The sequence below is a fragment of the Lepisosteus platostomus genome, chromosome 12 (assembly GCF_059453375.1).
Source record: "Lepisosteus platostomus isolate fLepPlt1 chromosome 12, fLepPlt1.hap1, whole genome shotgun sequence".
NCBI classification, from domain to species: domain Eukaryota; kingdom Metazoa; phylum Chordata; class Actinopteri; order Semionotiformes; family Lepisosteidae; genus Lepisosteus; species Lepisosteus platostomus.
Window position 1 is genome coordinate 5,432,652 of NC_142622.1, and position 19,243 is coordinate 5,451,894.

The 19,243-nt window shown below is 42.7% G+C and overlaps 2 protein-coding genes across 5 annotated transcripts; both read left to right on the plus strand.

Annotated features, from left to right (window-relative positions):
• The first annotated feature begins 1 nt into the window (after position 1).
• Positions 2-5,229, plus strand: LOC148650926 (uncharacterized). The gene is made up of 6 exons (XM_088600566.1): positions 2-90; positions 584-2,133; positions 2,469-2,667; positions 3,087-3,248; positions 3,643-3,763; positions 4,734-5,229. Exons 2-6 carry the CDS (start codon positions 616-618, stop codon positions 4,912-4,914), a joined length of 2,181 nt encoding a protein of 726 aa, XP_088456692.1. The 5' UTR covers positions 2-90; positions 584-615; the 3' UTR covers positions 4,915-5,229.
• Positions 5,230-9,627: 4,398 nt separating this feature from the next.
• Positions 9,628-19,166, plus strand: cyp51a1 (cytochrome P450 family 51 subfamily A member 1). Of its 4 annotated transcripts, none has more exons than XM_088600567.1 (10): positions 9,628-10,163; positions 12,182-12,283; positions 12,998-13,174; positions 13,604-13,730; positions 14,117-14,291; positions 14,802-14,921; positions 15,808-16,003; positions 17,117-17,215; positions 18,249-18,417; positions 18,713-19,166. In XM_088600567.1, exons 1-10 carry the CDS (start codon positions 9,996-9,998, stop codon positions 18,889-18,891), a joined length of 1,512 nt encoding a protein of 503 aa, XP_088456693.1. In that variant the 5' UTR covers positions 9,628-9,995; the 3' UTR covers positions 18,892-19,166. The 4 variants fall into 4 exon arrangements, with proteins under 4 accessions (XP_088456693.1, XP_088456696.1, XP_088456694.1 ...); XM_088600570.1 differs by having other exon boundaries at positions 9,629-10,163; positions 12,185-12,283; XM_088600568.1 differs by having other exon boundaries at positions 9,630-10,163; positions 17,120-17,215.
• Positions 19,167-19,243: the final 77 nt, after the last annotated feature.

The following is a 19,243-nucleotide window of genomic DNA, read 5'->3' on the forward strand; positions in this document are numbered from 1 at the left end:
ATTGTTACTATGACAACGCATTACAGGAAGTAGCGTGCTACACAAGCATTGTTCACAGAAAGTTTATGCAGAATAATTCCTCTTCCCGTGGTAAGTTTAAACGACATAAGATTTTTGGACACAGATTTGATAAATTACTGAGTTTAGGCTACTGTGGAATTTGTGTTAATATAGGATTTATTCCCTCCACATGTAGATCAGTTTCTTTAATTCCTATTTTGCAAAAGCTAATTGTATATCAATAGGAAATATCTATTTTATATACAGGCATTCGTTTGAAATAAAATGATCAACAATGAATATTAAACTAGCAAGTTTGTCACTGCTGATGTTAGTGGTGCACCTTAATTTTAATTTTAATTTTAATATCACTACTGCAATTACTCTGTGAGAATAAGACTTGAAAATTCTTTTGAATTGTAATGTACGTGAAACATTTAACTATTAATTTGTTACGTGACTGCGGTGACAGTGATTTAAGGATTTTATATAAGAAAATAACAGCAACAACAAAATTGATTGAATTTGTTAGAGCACACTTAATGAAATGCCTTAATGTCTTGATAATATATTTATTTTTCAGGAGAACCTTACGTTGAGACCTGAGGGAGGAAAATGTTACAGGAAAATTTTAGGAACACTCTGAATGCCTCTCTGTCTTTTGATGGAAGAGGTCTAAAAGCATTCCCTGGTGAAATCATGAAAGAACACTGTTTAAAAAAACTCTCTTTAGCCAACAATGATATTAAAATAGTGCCTGAAGAAATCGGGAGTCTGACCGATCTGGAAGTTTTATCTGTACGAGGTAACAAACTTACCACAGTTCCCCCTGCTATCTGCTCACTATTTCAGCTCAAAACTTTGGACATCAGCAATAATCAGGTATCATGGCTACCGGAGGAAATATGTCATCTGGCGAATATTGCACAGCTCTATGCCAGTTATAACAGTCTCGAAAGCTTGCCTGCTCTATTTGGCGGCCTGACTTCTTTAGAAGTTCTCAGCCTTGCAGCAAACAGACTGATGTCTTTACCAGTGTCAATGTCAAACTTGAAAAACCTTCACATATTAAACATTGAGGCCAACAAGTTGACATCTTTCCCACCAGTTATATGTCACCTCCCTCAGCTAATCAAGCTCAGCCTGTCTGAAAATGAGATCGAAAGCTTGCCCAAGCAAATTTCTGAGCTGAGGCGTCTGAGAGAACTTTCTTTGAACAACAATAAGCTGAGCTTTTTACCTGTTCAGCTCTTTCGCCTGTCTAACTTGGAGGAACTCAAGCTTTGTGGAAACCGTCTCACGACAGTTTCAGATGAGATTGAAAAGTTGCAGGAGCTGAGGGTGCTCCAGCTCAGTAACAACAGGATCAGTGTGGTTACAGAGAAACTGTGCAATTGCACCAGGCTTCAGCACCTGGCCTTGAACGGAAACCTAGTGGCAAGACTACCCAGACATTTAGGGGCCTTAGCAAACCTCAGAGAGCTGCTGATCAGTAAAAATCAGATGGAGTCCTTACCTGATGGAATCTCCCATCTGAAAAATCTTTCCTTATTTGAGTCTTCAGGGAATCTGCTGAGCTGTGTTCCTATAGAGATCAGTAACTGCACTCTCCTGACCACTGTTGACCTAAGTGGTAATCAGCTGTACAGGTTTCCAGCCGGCCTCTGCTCTGGAGCTGCTTTGAGGCGTCTGAACCTGAACAACAACATGATCTCTAAAATACCCGCAGATATTAGTGCAATACAGAGCCTGCAGCATCTGGAGCTGAACAGAAATAACCTGTCTTCATTCCCAGCTCACCTCTTCCGTCTTCACAAGCTTGTCTACTTGGATTTGAGCAGTAATAGAATAGACAGCATTCCAAGTGGCGCCTCTGCTTGCAGCTGTATCCAGGTCCTCCTCCTCCAGTCCAACAAGTTTGAAGTTTTCCCTGCAGAACTGTGCTGCCTGAAGAGCCTCCAGGTCCTTGACCTCTCGGAAAATCAAATCGGGAATATTCCTGCTGACATCAGGAACTTGGAAGAACTTAAAGACCTCAATCTTTCCAACAACAATTTTACTTTCTTTCCCGTTGAAACCTGTCATTTGAGTTCTCTAGAGAAATTTAGAATCTGTCAAAAGAAAGGTCCAAAGGTAAGGTAGGCAATCTTTAGTGACTTATATTTGATTCAACCACCAATTGTAGCAAACGTTGAGGCAGTTTAATAAGAAGGATGTTTTACATTTGCATAGTGTGTCAGAACTCTTTTGGTTTTTACTGTAAGTATTAAGTTAAGCTTCATTAAATCGATTTGTAGGGGTCATTTTCAGTGGATTCTTCGTTTATGTACAGCAGTGCAACACCAAAGGGAAGTTCTGTCGCTTGATGTAAAGCCTCTATATTGTAAAACAGAATATCCTGCCATGTCCTCCATCAGTTAAGTGTATTGTTGTTTGTATAATGTGTTTATTTCTTATTTACTTGTTAGCTGACTTTGCTTCCAGAGGAACTGTCAAATCTGTGTAATCTCAGAGAACTGGATTTGTCAGACAACGGAATCCTGGAGATACCGGAGAGCGTTGGAGAACTGAAGAACCTGATCAAGCTGACAGCCAATAACAACTGCCTCAGCAAGCTGCCAAGATCCATGTCTTCTCTCCGGAGCTTACAGCATATGAGCTTCAGAGGTCTGACTCTCGGAAATGTGGGGAATTTAAAACATTTGTTTTCATAAAAAAAATAGGTGGTACAGTATGTCCCAATAAAGTCAAAGCCCTTCAAAACTAATGCAGAAGTTCGAAAAACCTACTTTATATTCTTTTAAATCATGCACCAAAGCACCGATTCATGTATTTCAGCTGAAAGGTGCTATCACTGAAGACCTGAGTGTTACAATGCTACATAGAGATACATTGCTTCTTATTGCAAAAACACATCAAAAATAAAAATGTAACAGTTCAGATTATGAAAGATGAAACAACTGTATCAGTGCCAGGCCATTATCAGTACCCTCAGGCAGGTGGTAATGCATTCTGATGAAACACATTTATGTTTGATGACATCATCCTCATTTTATCCGCACGTTAACCCCAGAGCCTGTTTCCAGGGAATCATCTGACATCCCTGCCTGGTGATATTGGGCAGCTGCTTTTGCTGAGACAGGTGGAGCTGGAGGGGAACCCTCTGACTAGACCACCCTCAGCAGTCTGTGAGGGACAGCAGCTGCATCCCATCGGACAGTACCTAAGAAGTGCAGCTCAGAGAGATGGTGGGTCGAGCTGTGGTGCAGTGTGTTATTTACTAGTAGACCTGACAAAATACTCAGTTAAGTAGAACATGTTATTTTGCACTAGAGTGCATTATGTATTTGCATATGGCATATATCTTTTTATCACTCCAAACAACATTAATATTATTATATCAAGGATAGTGGTACACTGATCACACGTTAGATAAAATGTTTATATAGTTTTTAGGGCTTTTAATTACTAAACACTATTGTTCTGCAGCTTCACTACTAGTGAGACACAATAGTTAGACAGCCACTTCCCTGTGAAAACCAAAATGAAATTCTGATGATTAAAGACTGATGTTGTGTGCAACATCACAATATTTGAAAGAAAGGCTAATATGGAAAACATGCACTTTGTCTTTTTATTCAGAAAAAATCTTACAGAAAGTCTTCAAATTTGTGGCAAACAATATATCACAATTGGACTTTGAACACTTCTGCAAAAAGCTCAGAGTGCCTCTTGAGGAGCTCAAGTCTGGACAGAACAGACGGTAGGTAGGAACAACACAGGTTTTATTTATGGGGTTGAACAGGTAAGCACATTATCACTGCAATTCTATTCTGATGAAATCACAAACTAAGGATACTGAAAAGGAGCTCGTACAGGAGCTCTTTTGTAAGAGTGTTTGGACATAATATTATATCTCTTTCCATTTATGCATAATTACAAGTTGGTCGACTTCATTTGTCACTTAGGCGAGAGAACTGCAGCAATGAAATTTAATTCACTTATAAAAGGGACCAAGCAGAAGAGGTTCCCATGGATACCAAGAGCACACACCAGGGGGCACTGCTTGTATATCCTAGGAATCCACTGTGTGAACTCTGGTTGGCACTGGAAATGTTAGTGCCCCATGGGCTGTAGAAATGATCTTACATCTGAGCCTGCTGGTGAGCCTTCCTCAGGTGTGCCGAAGGTGCCCAAGGAAGGCTCAACAGCTGACATGTTGTTTCTTCTTTCTACTTCTCTGTGTGAAATTATCCATTGCTCATATATTGTATACACACACACCCTTAAGTGAAAGCTCACGGGTATTTAACCATTTCTAGACAGCACCAGAAGAAATAAAGCTATGTATTTGTGGCTTTTTAGATTGGTCCCAAAATCATTGATTCTTTTTCCACTCACACAAAACACAGTCACTTGCACTACACTGAGGAAAAGGGGTTTGTTTTTGTTCAAATGATCATGACATCTACAGCAACAGACCTCACTAAAATGCTCGCTGATTATCAAAAAACTGTTACAGAGGGTGAGAAGTGGTACAGTACAGTGTAGAACTGTTTAATTACAATTAGACACTAGACTCTTGTTTGGATTATTTTACTACATCAAGTGCCAGAAATCGCTTATTGCTTCTATTTCCATACAAATGGCGTAATTAGAACTGTTAGCCGAGCTTTTGCACTGCTTCTAATGAACAGAGAATGAACGCTGGATGTGTGTCTCTGTCTGCACAGGATGCCGCTGAAGGACAAGGCCCTGCTTGCTCTGAGCCTGTGGAGAGTGTCCAGGCAAGCCGGCCAGGAGCCCAGCGCGGTCACTGCCCAGCTGGTGAGGACTCTGCTCATGTCCGGTCTGCACAGCACTGCTGCCAGTGTTCAAGCCCTCAGGATATACTCACAAGCCATCAGGCTCTGAAGACCCTCAGCAGCGAACACGACCCACTGTGTCCAACACTCATCGCAATGAAAACGTCATGTGCCGTTAGAGTGACACGTTTCTCAGCCCCTTCCTAAATTGACAACGTGAGCACTTACAGCAGTATCTTTAAAGATGTTTGACTGCTATGGAATTACATTATTTTTCAATTAGGAAAAAAAAAAGTATATTTTATGTGCAGATTTTCTATTATATTTTACACTCTCTGATTAATAGCAATGTAACTTGTTTTTAAAATACAATTCCAGCCAAGCTTTTAAAACGAAAAAAGATTAAAATTAAAGACGACAAACAGTACACGTGTGTTCACTGAAATTTCAGATTGGACGAGCTTTTCCCGATTTGTGTGATCACACCACAGAAACCCAGCAAGGTCTGTAAGTCATTTAAAATCTGGAACACAAAGTCTGCTTTCCCCACCACGAACCACAGCGATCACCCCGGAGAAAGGGGGCTATCGGCCTGAAACACTTCCAGACGGGTGTTGGGCAGCAGCAGAGCGGCCCGGAGCCCAGGTGCGGGATTTAGTGCTGTTTTAGAGAAGAAGGAAACGGCGACAAACGGCAAAATCACCGGACGGGTCATTATGAACTGTTCAAAAAAAATTAAGCGAGGGTCCCAGACGAAAAATAAAGAAGGGAGGTTGACGAGCCAACGCAGATGTAATAGTTTACACAATCCAAAAAAAAAATACAAAGGAAAGAGGCGAAAACACGGGGCAAAAAAAAAAAAGAAATAAAACCGACCAGGACAAAAGAAGCACAGAAAACAAACTTTCGTTCACAGAGCGGCGACCGCTCGCACGGAAACTGGAGCTCTGACACCAGAACAACGATGAGCAGGTTTGAAGAAACCAAACAGGGCATCTAACGAACAAGATTATTGATCTAGATCGGGGGCCTGACTGAAAACGGTCTGGCTGAATTGAACGGCCCCCCGATCTCGTTTGAGCGACAGGCGGGCAGCTCGCGGGCGCGTTGCCGTTGCCAGGGGCAACAGGACGACGCGAGTGCGGCCGGCGGGGCGTGACAACATGCGATTCGGCCCCGTGACGGTTCAGGAGTTTCTGCACTCTTCGATAATATTATAATGTTCGATAATAAGCACTACCAGAAAGATGGCGTTAATGGATGAAACACGTCAGTAACAGCTCAGTATTGTGCTCCCTTAAACGGTGTTTTATAACACATCTCCTTCCCTCCAGCAGCTCTTCATTGCAAAGTACTGAGGCAGGCTAAACGGGTGGAATACTATATAAATGAGAAAAGATATAATATCATGTATATGAATATATTCATATAATATCATATAATATTCATATAATATCATGAATATAATATCATGCAGATATTATACCAATTCCGTACTGTGGACCTCTATTATATCAATCACAACACACTTATATCTAAAGAGTGTTTTATTCAGAGCCAGAATAACAGAGCTGTCAGATTTCTTGATAAATGCGCGGGCAAGCGGGCTGAGAGAGGCGCCTGGGGGCGGGACTGCGGGACTGTATATAGTGGGGCGGAGGCCGGGAGACAGCCCTTCCCTTCGTGTCTGTGTGCCAGTGTAGGTGCAGCGGTGAAACCTCTGTCCCTGTGTGTGCATCTTTCCCGGTTCAAGTGTTCAGCCGTATTCCCTGAGTCCCATGCCTGCTCCATTCCGTACCGAAACCCGGATTCGTTACAATATGTAGATTTGCGCACTATCGGATATGTGCACATATTGCAATTCTACCGAAACTGAAACATGCATGTTTTAAAAGGCTTACAAAATTGGTTGACATGAAGGAAAAGGGTGGAAATCACAAATAAAGCATAAAGGAAAGTTATGGGACTGTCAGAGAAACACAGAAACACAGCTGATCGATTCGATGACAGAGAGGAAGGAGCAAGTTGGAGAGGAAGAGGAGAAAAAGAGAGCAAAGGAGAGGAAGGGCGAAGGCCAGCAAGATCCTTAGACAAAATAGGAACAGAAGAGCTGGAGGAGCCCGGGTCAAGAGCAAGCCTTTAGGAACAACACATGGGGGCAAATGTGAGTCTGCAATCAACAGCCCAGGTTGTGAGAGCCGTCGTGAAACCTCCCAAATTCAGTCCAGCAGCAGTGAGACGCTTAACACAAATAAGATCCAGCATCAAGAGGAATTCAAAAAGAATGACCAAGAACTTCTATCAACTAAAACCCAGAGACAAGAGACGCCAAACCTGTCAGTGCCAGCAAGAGAGAACTCAGGCCCCACAGAATCTGGGACAGAACCACAGAACAGGCCTGGGCCACTACAGGAATCTGAGCTAGAGAGCAGCTCTATCCCCACTGCGCTCCCACAGCCTGGAGACGGAGAGGAGAAAACGCCAACAGATCATCAGCAAAACCACAAACAAGCAGTTCAATGACAATGACAATGAACTAAAAGGAGAAGGAAGAATGAAGGAGTTGGAGGACAGGGATGGGGAAGGGACTGCTAAAGAAAACGAGGACAAGGGAAACGAGGAGAAGGAGGTCAAACCTACAGATAAAAATGAAAGACCTGAGGACGAAAAAAGGGCAACATGGTGAAAATGGTGCCAGGGGTGAGGATGAGACTGAAAGAACAAAGAATGAGCCAGCAGGAAAAAATGATGTTTGTGACAAAATTGACAATGGTGAGGAGATACAGAGCAGGGCACAAACAGAGGACAACAACACTGGTGCCATCTTCCCGGGAGAAGAGGCTTCCTGTGGAGCAGACACAGAGAGAAGCACACCCACCCCTCTGACGCCCCTGCAATGCAGCTGCAGGTCCAGACCCCTGTAGACCCACACAGCTCTGCAGCCGACAGAGACCCCCGCTGACCTGAGAGGACAGGAGGGCCACACTGATGCAGCCCCCTGCATGCCCTCCACAGCCCTGGGACAGGGAGGGCTAAAGACTACAGAAACACAAAAGAGACTCGAGCCCGAGAACGAAGAGGGAGACAAGGAAGACGAACTGAACGCAGAGGAGAAAAGAGGTGGGTGCCACACTTAACACTGAAACACAAAACAAAGAAAATGTCACGGATGTCGGAAGGGATGAACCGTGGAGAGGCAGGAGAGCGGAAAACAGCCCATACTTCTGGCGCTGCTGGTGGTCGTTTTCGGAGGGGCAGGCCAGGCAGGCGGGTCAGCGGCTAAACCATCAGACGAGCAACCCCTAGCAGAGGCAGTCAGATCGCCCGGTTTGGGTTGTTCTGTGAGCCCAAAATGAGCGAGTAAAGTTCCCTGTTTTCCCTTGGGCATCACTGCCCCCCTTCAGAAATATATATGGGAAACTGAATTTTTTATATATGTGTTGAAAACTGAATGTCATTGGACATTTTCTGTGAAAATTCACTGTACGCCTTTTGTTGTTGTTGTTGTTGAGACGTTAGCAGGAGCGACTTGATAGCTCGTCCGTTTGTCACGTGAAAAGAAACGTTGCCTACTTTTGCAACAGCGCCACCAGAGGCCTTGATCGGTAAGAGCATTCAATTGCATAGCTCTTTCTACGGCAACTACACGCTCAAAACAGAAACGCCAATGTAGTCTATACCGGAAAAAAGTGACACATAAAAATAGGATTTTTATTAAATGGACAGTTTCCATATTTTAGAGACCCCTCCCCCCCAAATTTTCGCAAATGGTCTCTTCAGGGGAGCTAAGCTCTCCCGTAATTCGCGCTACTGTATGGTTGTATGATTAATATAGATGCAAAGTAGTATTGAAATGATTTCAAATAAGATTATAAAAGTAACACGTTATGTGCACTGATTCAAAATCAAAATGGATGTTTTATCAGAGATCTTGGATTTTAAAAATAATGTCAGCTTTCAAATTATTCCACAGGCGGTAGATACTGATCTAAACTACGAAGACACAAATACAATTACGAGATAAACACAAAATGCAACCCTACTGTAGATTCTTAAGGAGAGAATAAAATCTTACTGATCCTAAACGCCGAGGAGCCAGAAATATTGATATGAATGACGTTTAACACATGGCATTTTTAAAAAGGATTCACAACATACAGATCTGACTTTCCCGGTACAAACAATGCAATCCGTATCACACATAAGGAAGCTCTTCAATAAACCTCAATTTTATTTCAGTTAACATGATCTTGTCCTGTAGCTATAGCTACACACGTGTAAAAATCACCTGTGCAATTGCGTATCTTTAAAAAATATTTAGTGCAATGATTTTGTATTAAATATTGTATAGTTGGAAATAAATCAGCTTCATGACTACACTTAAAACACGTACTCTACTGTGCCCTTCATACAGCGTGAACTATGTAGACAAGATCGGATCACTTTATTGGCCATATACAATTTCTTGCATTAGGAATTCGTCTTTTCTCATACCCCAGCCTGCTCTCCATGAGACACACAGACAGGGAGAGAGGCCTGGGGTCAGAGCACAGGGTCAGCCGTTTATACGGCGCCTGGAGCAGCTGGGGTGAAGGGCCTTGCTCAGGGGCACAACGGAGTAGGATTCCTCTGCCGGCCGCGGGATACAAACCGGCAGCCTTCCTCTGAAGCAGCCTACAGCCTACCGCACACGACACCTCTCTCTCCCGTTACAGCCCTGTGTTCCTCCGGCAGCCAATGCAGCGCCTCCCCGGTGTAGCCAGTTCAGGAGACCGGCCTATGACATCATATAGCCAGACATCAGTTCAGGCCGCGTCACCCAATCACGGCGCGGAGCTGCAGACGCAGAACATGAAGCTATTCGGTAGAGATATCAAGCCGCCCTGAAAGAAAAACCGTTCCCTACTCGACGCAGCTGCGAGTCCAGGATATTGTTTTGGGCTTCATGATATCTGCTCGATTTAACGCTGCCAGAAAGATATGTTGGCTTGGTATTACTGCCACGCAAGGGGACGTCGGTTTTGCATGTAGGCTAGCCCGTTAAAAGCTTGCACTTGACCGACCTCATAGAATAATACAGTTTATAACTGGATATTGGTGCAAAAAGTTTGTAGGAGAAAATAAAGTTCGTTTCTAGCTTACTAGTTTGCAGGCTATTTAGTAAACCGGGCACTGAAAGGCGCACAGAAGATGTCACAGTCGTTATTCGAGGCTGGCAGCTCTCTGATCGAGAATGCGGTGGGGAAGATGGGTGACAATTTGACGTCTATGGTCTTGGTTACCACAGCGTCTATCCTCAGCCTGGGCTACGTCTCAAAGCTGGTGTTCAGGCAATTACAGGCACCGGACAAAGACGAGGTATGTATGAATTTACGCTTAGTTACAAAGTAGATGCGTCTCAAGACGTGTTGTGCTCGCTATTACTTCGTGGTTTTAATTTGTTATTAATTTAAATGTAATTAATTTAATGTCATTTAATAACAATAATGACATGGAGAAATCCTGTTATATTCCACATGAACAAATCAATGCAGTATTCTGACCAACCAATATATGCAACGTACTGACCTTTGCTTGTCTGAACGATACTAGAGTGAGATATTCGCTTAATTTAAATACGAATAAACATTTATATTAACCTGGTCAATACACAGTTATACATACATATATATATGTATACGCAAGTATACAACTATGAATATACAACTATGGGTATTCAGTGTCGTGCAAAAGTACTCCCCCTATCAGTGCCATTCCATTTTGCTGAATAACTGCGATGTATAGGTGTTTTTAATTTATTATTTTTAAAAAAACTTCAGTTTACACTGAACTCTCAAAAGGGTGAAAGAAATGAAATATCAGCAAAATAAATTGAAAATAAAATATGTTGATTTCAAAAGTATTCACCCTTCTTTAGTATGGTAATGCTAAACTAGTAAAAGTGCACATTTTTTTTGACAAGTCATCCAATTAGTCTCAGGTCATCTGTGTGTGATACTAGTGGTTTACCTGATTTCAGAATAAACCCAGCTGTCTCTGAAATGTCCCACGGTCAGGTAGTGGATTTCAAGTAAAGATTCAACCAATAAGACTAAGGGGCTTTCAAAACAACTTGAGGATAACAAAGATCAAAGACACTGAGAGTGGGAATGACACCCTACAAGTGCAGTGATATTGATGACAAATACCCGGAAAGTGTATGCTATCACCCAGAACAGACTGTCTTTTCAAACTGAGCAGCTGGTAAGAACTGAGTGACACAGCAAACAGTACTGGACACCAGCCTGCAGGGGCTGTCACTGGGCTGTCTCTGGGTCGTGATCCTGACAGATACAGCACAGTTTCTGTACCCTAGTGAACCCAGTCCATAACCTAGCAAACACGGTCCGACTGCCTGCTTACTTTCACAAGGAGCTGGCTGCCTCTCTATCTCCTGTCTGCTCTTTCCACAGTAAAGTCTCGCTGTTCCAGATTTGGAACCCATCTTCAGGAACCTGAAATCCCTCACATTCAGTTCGCTCTGGCAGACTCGCTATATAGGCATTACATTGGGGGCGGAGTGGTGGCTCTGTGGCTCAGGATCTGCTTCTGTGGCTTGAAGGCTGCTGGTTCGTATCCCGCGGCCGGAAGAGGAATCCTACTCCGTTGGGCCCTTCAGCAAGGCCCTTAACCCCAACTGCTCCAGGGGCGCTGTACAATGGCTGACCCTGTGCTCTGACCCCAAGCTTCTCTCTCCTCGTCTGTGTGCCTGTGTGTCTCATGGAGAGCAAGCAGGGGTATTTGAAAAGACAAATTCCTAATACAAGAAATTGTATATGGCCAATAAAGTGATCTTATTACACCATCTGGATCTATAGTATCTCCCAGCTTGCCCATGTCGCTTTTCAGTGACGTACAATTTGGAGACGACAGCCCCAAGCTGTGCTGAACAGTTTTCTGGCATTGCTGAGACCTGGAACGTCTTCGCCAGCTCAGTTTTCACAGGCTGCTCCAATGACTGCCCCGGGGGGCGGCCATGTTGGCCAGCTTTGGACAGTCAGGCTCTTTCAGGTTCTTCTTAGCTGGAGAAGAAATGGGGCATCAAGTCTCATGGCTTGGAGCACAACAAGAACACATGGTGTGGTGAGCTACAGCCTTGAGAAACTGGTCACTTGCTGATTTTAACCTTTCTCAAGAAAGAAGGGACATACAAGGTGTGTATTGAGGATTTGTGTTGCGTTTTGAGGATATAGGTTTTACAGACAGTAAAGCAAAATATATATATATAACTGGCAAGTATATTTACATTTTTGTAGGTTTTGCCACAGGGTTTATTTAAGATGTTATATTACTTTGTTGTGATTAAAAAAAAAACAAACTATTGTATTCTTTTCCAGCAGAAATACCCTCCATATATCCAATCAAGCATTCCTTTTCTGGGCCACGCAGTAGCATTTGGGAAAAGTCCCATTGAATTTCTAGAAAATGCATATGAAAAGGTAAGGCTGCCGTTCTACTGGGGAAAATACACACAAGCTAGGGAATAGGACTATTTACTGCTGTGCACTACAGTAGACCATTACACTTTGGCTAAGCTAATTTATTTGGCTTATGTTTTTATTCAAAGCAACTTACATTTGCATCCATCTATGAATTGTTTACAGATAACATATAGATTATTTGCCTGGACCAGTCTTGGGGAAGTGTCTTTTTTCAAGAGAACAACAACAGTGTCTCACCTGGGATTTGTATGGTCACTTGCATTGCTAAGCGCCTTGGAGCAACCTTGTCGTGAGAGGCGCTATATAAAATAAATTGAATTGAATTTGAACCCACACTCTTCTAGTTATAAGTCCAGGGTACCAACCACTGCTCCAGTGACGACACATTAAAGCATAATCCAGCAAATATCATAAACTTACTGCTTTAAGATGTAGGACAGTTTCTGTAAATTGTTTTGTTATTTAGTAAAAGTATTTGAAAGAATTGTAAACTTTTGTCACAGATTGTTTCCTCGAACATTGAAGGTGAAGCTGAAATCTCAGAAAAGCAATTGCTGCTCATTTGCTCTGTAAAAAAATGAAATACATACTTATATTAATAAACTAAATTCCTTCTTTATAGCTGGTGATGTAAATATGTTAAGAAAGCCGGATCAGCGAAAGGTAACGGTTCATGGGCTTGCTTTTTAAAGTACATTTCTCTTTTCACAGTATGGGCCCGTTTTCAGCTTCACGATGGTGGGCAAGACATTTACATACCTGATAGGAAGTGATGCGGCCAGCCTGCTCTTCAACAGCAAAAACGAAGACCTCAATGCCGAGGATGTGTACTCCCGCCTCACAACGCCGGTCTTCGGCAAAGGAGTGGCTTATGATGTCCCGAACCCTGTAAGAGGAAGCAGCTCATGGGAATTTGCTTGAAACGACAAGCACTTGGAAAAGGGATTTCCTACTTTATGCCTAAGAGCTCCTTGTAGTTTTACTTATGCTGTGAAGATCAGCACCATGGACAGTGACACAGAGACTACCCTCCCCTCATTGTCCATCCTTTACAGTATAATAGGAGTGGACCTAAGGTCCTGTAGCTCCATGTTTAATTTTTTTTTTTGCATTAACTGTGTTTTCCTAGTAGTTTTAAACACGCAGCAGTTAGGTTGACATACACATAATTTTACTCATTCTATGGATATTCATTTACAAGCCATAAATGAGCTAAATATTAAAAATAGAAAATAAAACAAACTTGTGATTTTTTTGCTCCACCTCAAAGAAGGTGCACTCATGTTCTGATCAAGGGATCTGAATCCGCTCTTGCAGATCTTTCTGGAGCAGAAGAAAATGTTGAAGACGGGACTGAACATTGCTCAGTTCAGAAATCACGTTCACGTGATCGAGGAGGAGACCAAGGATTATTTCACACGCTGGGGAGACCGTGGAGAAAAAAGTAAGATGCTTTGCTGAAGAAACTACACTGAAATGGTGTGGGTTGAGCCGCAAAGATATACAGTATGAGCCCTGACTATAGCATTCAGATAGATGCTTCCATTTCTGTTGCACAAGCCATTCAGAATTTGATATGATTATATTAATATTTTGTACACTGCTTGTATATCTAGCAGCTCCTTGGCTTTAATACAGGTTGGATTAGAACAGCAGAAGAGTCTGTAGTTTCTAGTCTAGTTCAAGGTGTGCTCTGGTCTAATTACTGCATGTCCATTCTGCTAGAGGTCAGCTACCAACATTGGCTCTGCGGCTCCTGAGCCTCGGCTGGCCACAGCTCATCCTAAATCCGCACGGCTCACTCTCTCTCTCTCGCTCCCCTCTGCTCAGACCTGTTCGAGGCTCTTTCCGAGCTCATCATCCTGACGGCCAGCTGCTGCCTGCACGGGAGGGAGATCCGGGCCATGCTGGATGAGAAGGTGGCCCAGCTGTACGCAGATCTGGACGGGGGCTTCACTCACGCCGCCTGGCTGCTGCCGGGCTGGCTCCCCCTGCCAAGCTTCAGGTGGGACAGGGCGTGAGTGTGGCTCTTGCACACTGCTGGCTTGTGAACACTGGGCGTGATCATTACCACGCCGTGCACATTGAGGGCTTTTTTCGAATACCGCATTAGATATGAAAACTTTGTTGAGAGTGGTATTTCATTTCATTGTTAAATGTTATTCTGTTAAAATGATTCAAACATGAAGATGATTTAGAAGCACCGGCAGGCCAGATATCCATGCAGATACAGTCAGCCTGGGATCACTGCTGACCAGTTACAGACTCCGTATGACAGGGAGCACACCCAATGCCAAAGCATGGCCACAGCCTTTTTGCTCTATTTATACACTGGCCAATTGCGTTCTGTAAATAGGACAACAGAAAAAATACAGACGTCTACACATCCCTTGTAGCCCGTCCAAGATTTACAGCAAAACTCTTCTACAAGGTCCAGGTATGGCTTTTAGAGCATTTCAGACTGATGCAAGCTGCTCTGCTAACAGTTATTTACGTTTGAAATGTTTGTTTGAAGGCGCAGGGACAGAGCTCACAGGGAGATCAAAAGCATCTTTTACAAGGTCATTCAGAAACGGAAGGAGTCCGGCGCGAGAGAGGATGATATGCTGCAGACGCTCATGGACGCTACATATAAGTAAGACTCTAGACATTGTTGTCTTGTCATGCAGTCGTTTCTATAGACAGCAGGAGGCCATCCGACTCTTCGAGCTCACTTGGTTGGTCCTAGGATCTCATTGCGTGAAAGAAGCTTTGACAACATGGCTGGGTAGCTTGTTGCAGACACTACAGTATATGTGAATAAGTGCCTCCTGTTCCCAGGTTTAAATGTCCTCCTCCATAGTCCGCACTGTTGAAAGTGAGGAAGTCTTCTGGTTTGACTGTGACTGGGACTAGAGGAATTTGAGTCCTCTGAGTACTTAAGCTCGTAGTCTTCTCTGTTCAAGGCTAAAAAGGTTCGGTTCTTTAAGTCTCTCAGTGCAGGACATTTCTTCAAGCCTGACAACGTGTGTTACAAAAAAAAAACTACTTATTGAAGTTCAGTTGCTATTCTTGTTTTCTTTTACTGCTTCTCAGCTCAGATTGTTGCGCGCTTGTCATTCTAGTTAAGGTCACTCAAGATCCAAGACTTTCTGTTAGAATCAGGACAGATTGCTGAAAAATGTCATTTGGTTGTCTGCAGAAATAAATATAAAAGTTTTCTGCGTTTTCATGAAGCCCATGTATAGGTTTAGCATAGAAAGAGTAGACTGGGCCACCTTATTTTGAAAAACATAATCTAAACTCATCTGTCTTAGAGACTATGGGCATCAGGCCATATTTAAGAAAAATCTAGTTGGAAATATTCATTGTAAAAATGATTTCCCAGTTGTCCTAAACTCATTTCTGTATACTCATCTATTATTTCTTGTAAAGGAGGGCAATCCAGGATTCCGTGCCTTGTATTCCTGGAAATCAGGAAGGTAACAGATTCAGTGTTGTTTTGTTACACGGTGCAATCTCTGACCCCTGTGACTCTGCAGGGATGGACGGGCCTTGACAGACGACGAGATAGCGGGGATGTTGATCGGGCTGCTCCTGGCAGGACAGCACACCTCCTCCACCACCAGTGCCTGGCTGGGCTTTTTCCTGGCCAGAGACCGGGCACTGCAGGAACGCTGCTATGCTGAGCAGAAGGCTGTGTGTGGAGAGGACCTGCCTTCCCTGCAATACGACCAGGTGGGCTCTGCTTGTCTGCTGGACGCAGACGTATAGGTTGCAAAGAGTGAGCTTGCGTATTATACCTGCATCTCCTTTATGGTTCATTTTTAGAAAATACCTTTTGCAGTTCTTTCGACGACTGCCACACTTTAAAAGATTTTTCACTGAATCCTTGCATTTTAAACGTTATTTGATCTAATTCAGGGAGGTGCATCATGTTTCAAATTCAGTGAAAAACTGTTAAAAGGACACCTCCCACCTATCCAAGCACAGACACAGACACTAGTTTTGCACATGCTGTGTTACCGATTAATAGGGGACAGTGTGAACCTGCTGTATATTGGCCATCCATTATCAGCATAATGTTCATGTAGGAACAATAACAGAATCGTTTGTCGGCAGTTTTTGGATTTGTGTTCAGATGATTGTGCTTCATTCTATATCCATTTAATGATCCACTTGCTCTAGTCTGCAGTGGCATGTTTGTGCTGTTTTAGGTATCTGAAAAATCACAGTGGGAGCAGAATTACCAAAAGCGAGCGCACCCTTCACAGACAATCCCAAAAAAACTACAATACAGGCGTTCTGACGCTTTGTGCCTCCTTACAAGCTGTGATGTCAGGGGTGGATAGAATGTAATCCTTGATTAAGGAGTTAAAGATGATTTTGTATTCAACAGCTGTTTCATGAAAGAAGCTGTGGTACTAGCTTTCCACACCCCTACAACCCTTTGTGTAAAGTAGTGCCTCTAGTTCCCAGTTTTAAATTCATGTCCATGACAATAACATCTTTAACGCAACAGGTCCAAAAATAATCGTGAGATTAAGAATTGGTAGGATGTTGATTAAAATATTAACTGGAGGTTCAAGGGCAGCATGGTGGTGCAGTGGTCAGCATTGTTGCCTTGACATATTGATAAATTACTAAAGACATACTGGGAGGTTATTAGGCTTCTGGGAGAATTGGCCCTGACGTGAGTGTGCGCCTGTCCAGGGTGGACCGTGCCTTGCGCCCGTTGCTTGCTGAGACCTGTGAGCCTGAATTGTACAAAGCAGTTCGAATCCGAAAGGCTGCAGGATACACAACCACCCGTTCTGGCTGAATTGCTAATTGCCTTTGTCTTTTTTTAAGCAGCTGAAGGACTTGAACCTACTGGACCGCTGTCTGAAAGAAACTTTAAGACTTCGGCCCCCAATCATGACGATGATGAGGATGGCAAGGGGCCCTCAGGTCAGTGTCCGATGTTTGAGGTTGGGCTATAACTGAGGAGAAGCGAATCTGAGGCACCGGGGGCATAGAAAGTCACAGGGAGGACTGGACAATCATCCTGATACACTACCAGAAAAGTCATCATTACCATCCGATTGAAAAAAATGTTTTAGAAAGAGAAGGTGTTAGGGGGCGTGGTGTAGTGGCATTAAATATATCATCACGTCTTAACCAGAAAATGGACATCATGTGGGAATCCCACTGATCTTCCCTCCAGGTGTGGATGTACCACAGCTCAATTGTGCCCATTCAGTCCAAATCTCCAGGGGCGATGTTTTGCACTTTTTAAAAAGGTTAACAATTGTTTTTCCACAAAGATTAATTTTGAATACAAAGATTAATTTGGATTTCTTTGTTGTATTTCAAGATCATGAGTATAGAAGAGATCGACCTGGAGTTAAGATAACTACAGTTTTTTAATTGTGGAGGGTGGAGTCAACAAAATTGACTCATTTGGCAAAATAACCTTTCTAAACTGATAAATTCATAGGTATGAATTAAAAACGTATAGTTTTTATTTAAAGCTACAGAATAGCAAGCGCAAACAAGCCCAGTGAAAAATGTCTGGAGTAAATGATCTGCCAGTGTACTGCTTGGTCAGTTAATGTTTCTTGTTTTATCTGTTTTTTTTCTTTTTCCATAAAAAAAAATGAAAACATGTGATGGACCTAATGGATTAGAATTAAAAACATTATAATTTTATTGAATTAAAAACACACGAAAGGCCCGTTGAATGTGTTTGGTAAACTGGAGTAGTTAATTGATCCAAGGTTGTCCTTGCAGGCAAAGCCAGAATATCAGCTCCACAAGCTGGGTAGCTTGTTCCATACTCCCACTACCCTTTGTGTGTTGAAATGCCTCCTGTTCTCAGTTTTAGAAGAAAACCACAGTATGTTATTAATTCTGAAATGACTGGCAGAAATAATTGAAAAGGATGTGGTACTGTAACATAATGGTGCTAAAGTTGTCTTTTTTTTCACACGTCTGTTTGTAGAAGGTTGCAGGCTATACCATTCCTGCTGGCCATCAAGTATGTGTGTCCCCCACTGTAAATCACAGACTACACGACAGCTGGGTGGAGAGGCTGGACTTTAATCCTGATCGCTACCTGCAAGACAACCCAGCAGCTGGGGAGAAGTTTGCATATGTGCCATTTGGAGCAGGTACGTCTGAGCTGATGTATGGGACAGAAACATTTTTTTATGTCATTATAAAAGACGCTAAACATTAAGAACATACCCCTCATAACAGGTTGTCACTCTATTCTAAACTAAATAACAGGGCACTTAAACAAGACTTCCAATTCCAAAACAAGAATACTTGTAGTATTTAAAATACTAGACTGCAATAGTACTCTAGAATACTTTCTCACTATGTTTCAAGTGTTGGAATCAAGTTCAAGTTCTGCGGTTTGGATGCTTGTTTGACGTGTAATGTCCTCATGCTGGATTGCTCTAGGCCGTCACCGATGCATCGGTGAGAACTTCGCTTATGCTCAGATCAAGACGATCTGGTCCACCATGCTCCGGCTGTATGACTTCGAACTTGTGGATGGCTACTTCCCAACGGTGAACTACACAACGATGATCCACACGCCCCACAACCCCATCATCAGATACAAGCGGCGAGAGCACTGACAGAATGTACAGACTCTGCGCCACGAGTGTCAGTCCATGAAAGGGATCCTCTCAAAGTCTTCATTTCTACATAAAAAGCCGCCAATATAAAGATCAGATTGAATGGAATACCTTTTACTTGAATTTCTTTAATTTTTTATGTGACACTAAATGATTGTTAGGATTTAAACATTTTTTTCTGTGTTTCTTATGAATTACTTGCATCTCACAGCTTTCAACGTACGGAACTGTTCAAAATGTTAGGAGCAGCAATAAACTAAATTGGGATGTTTAAAGTTTTTTGTTTCTTCTAAGTTTTAACTGAATGTCAGGTTTGATCAGCTATTTAAAAAAGCGTTGATAACCATTGATA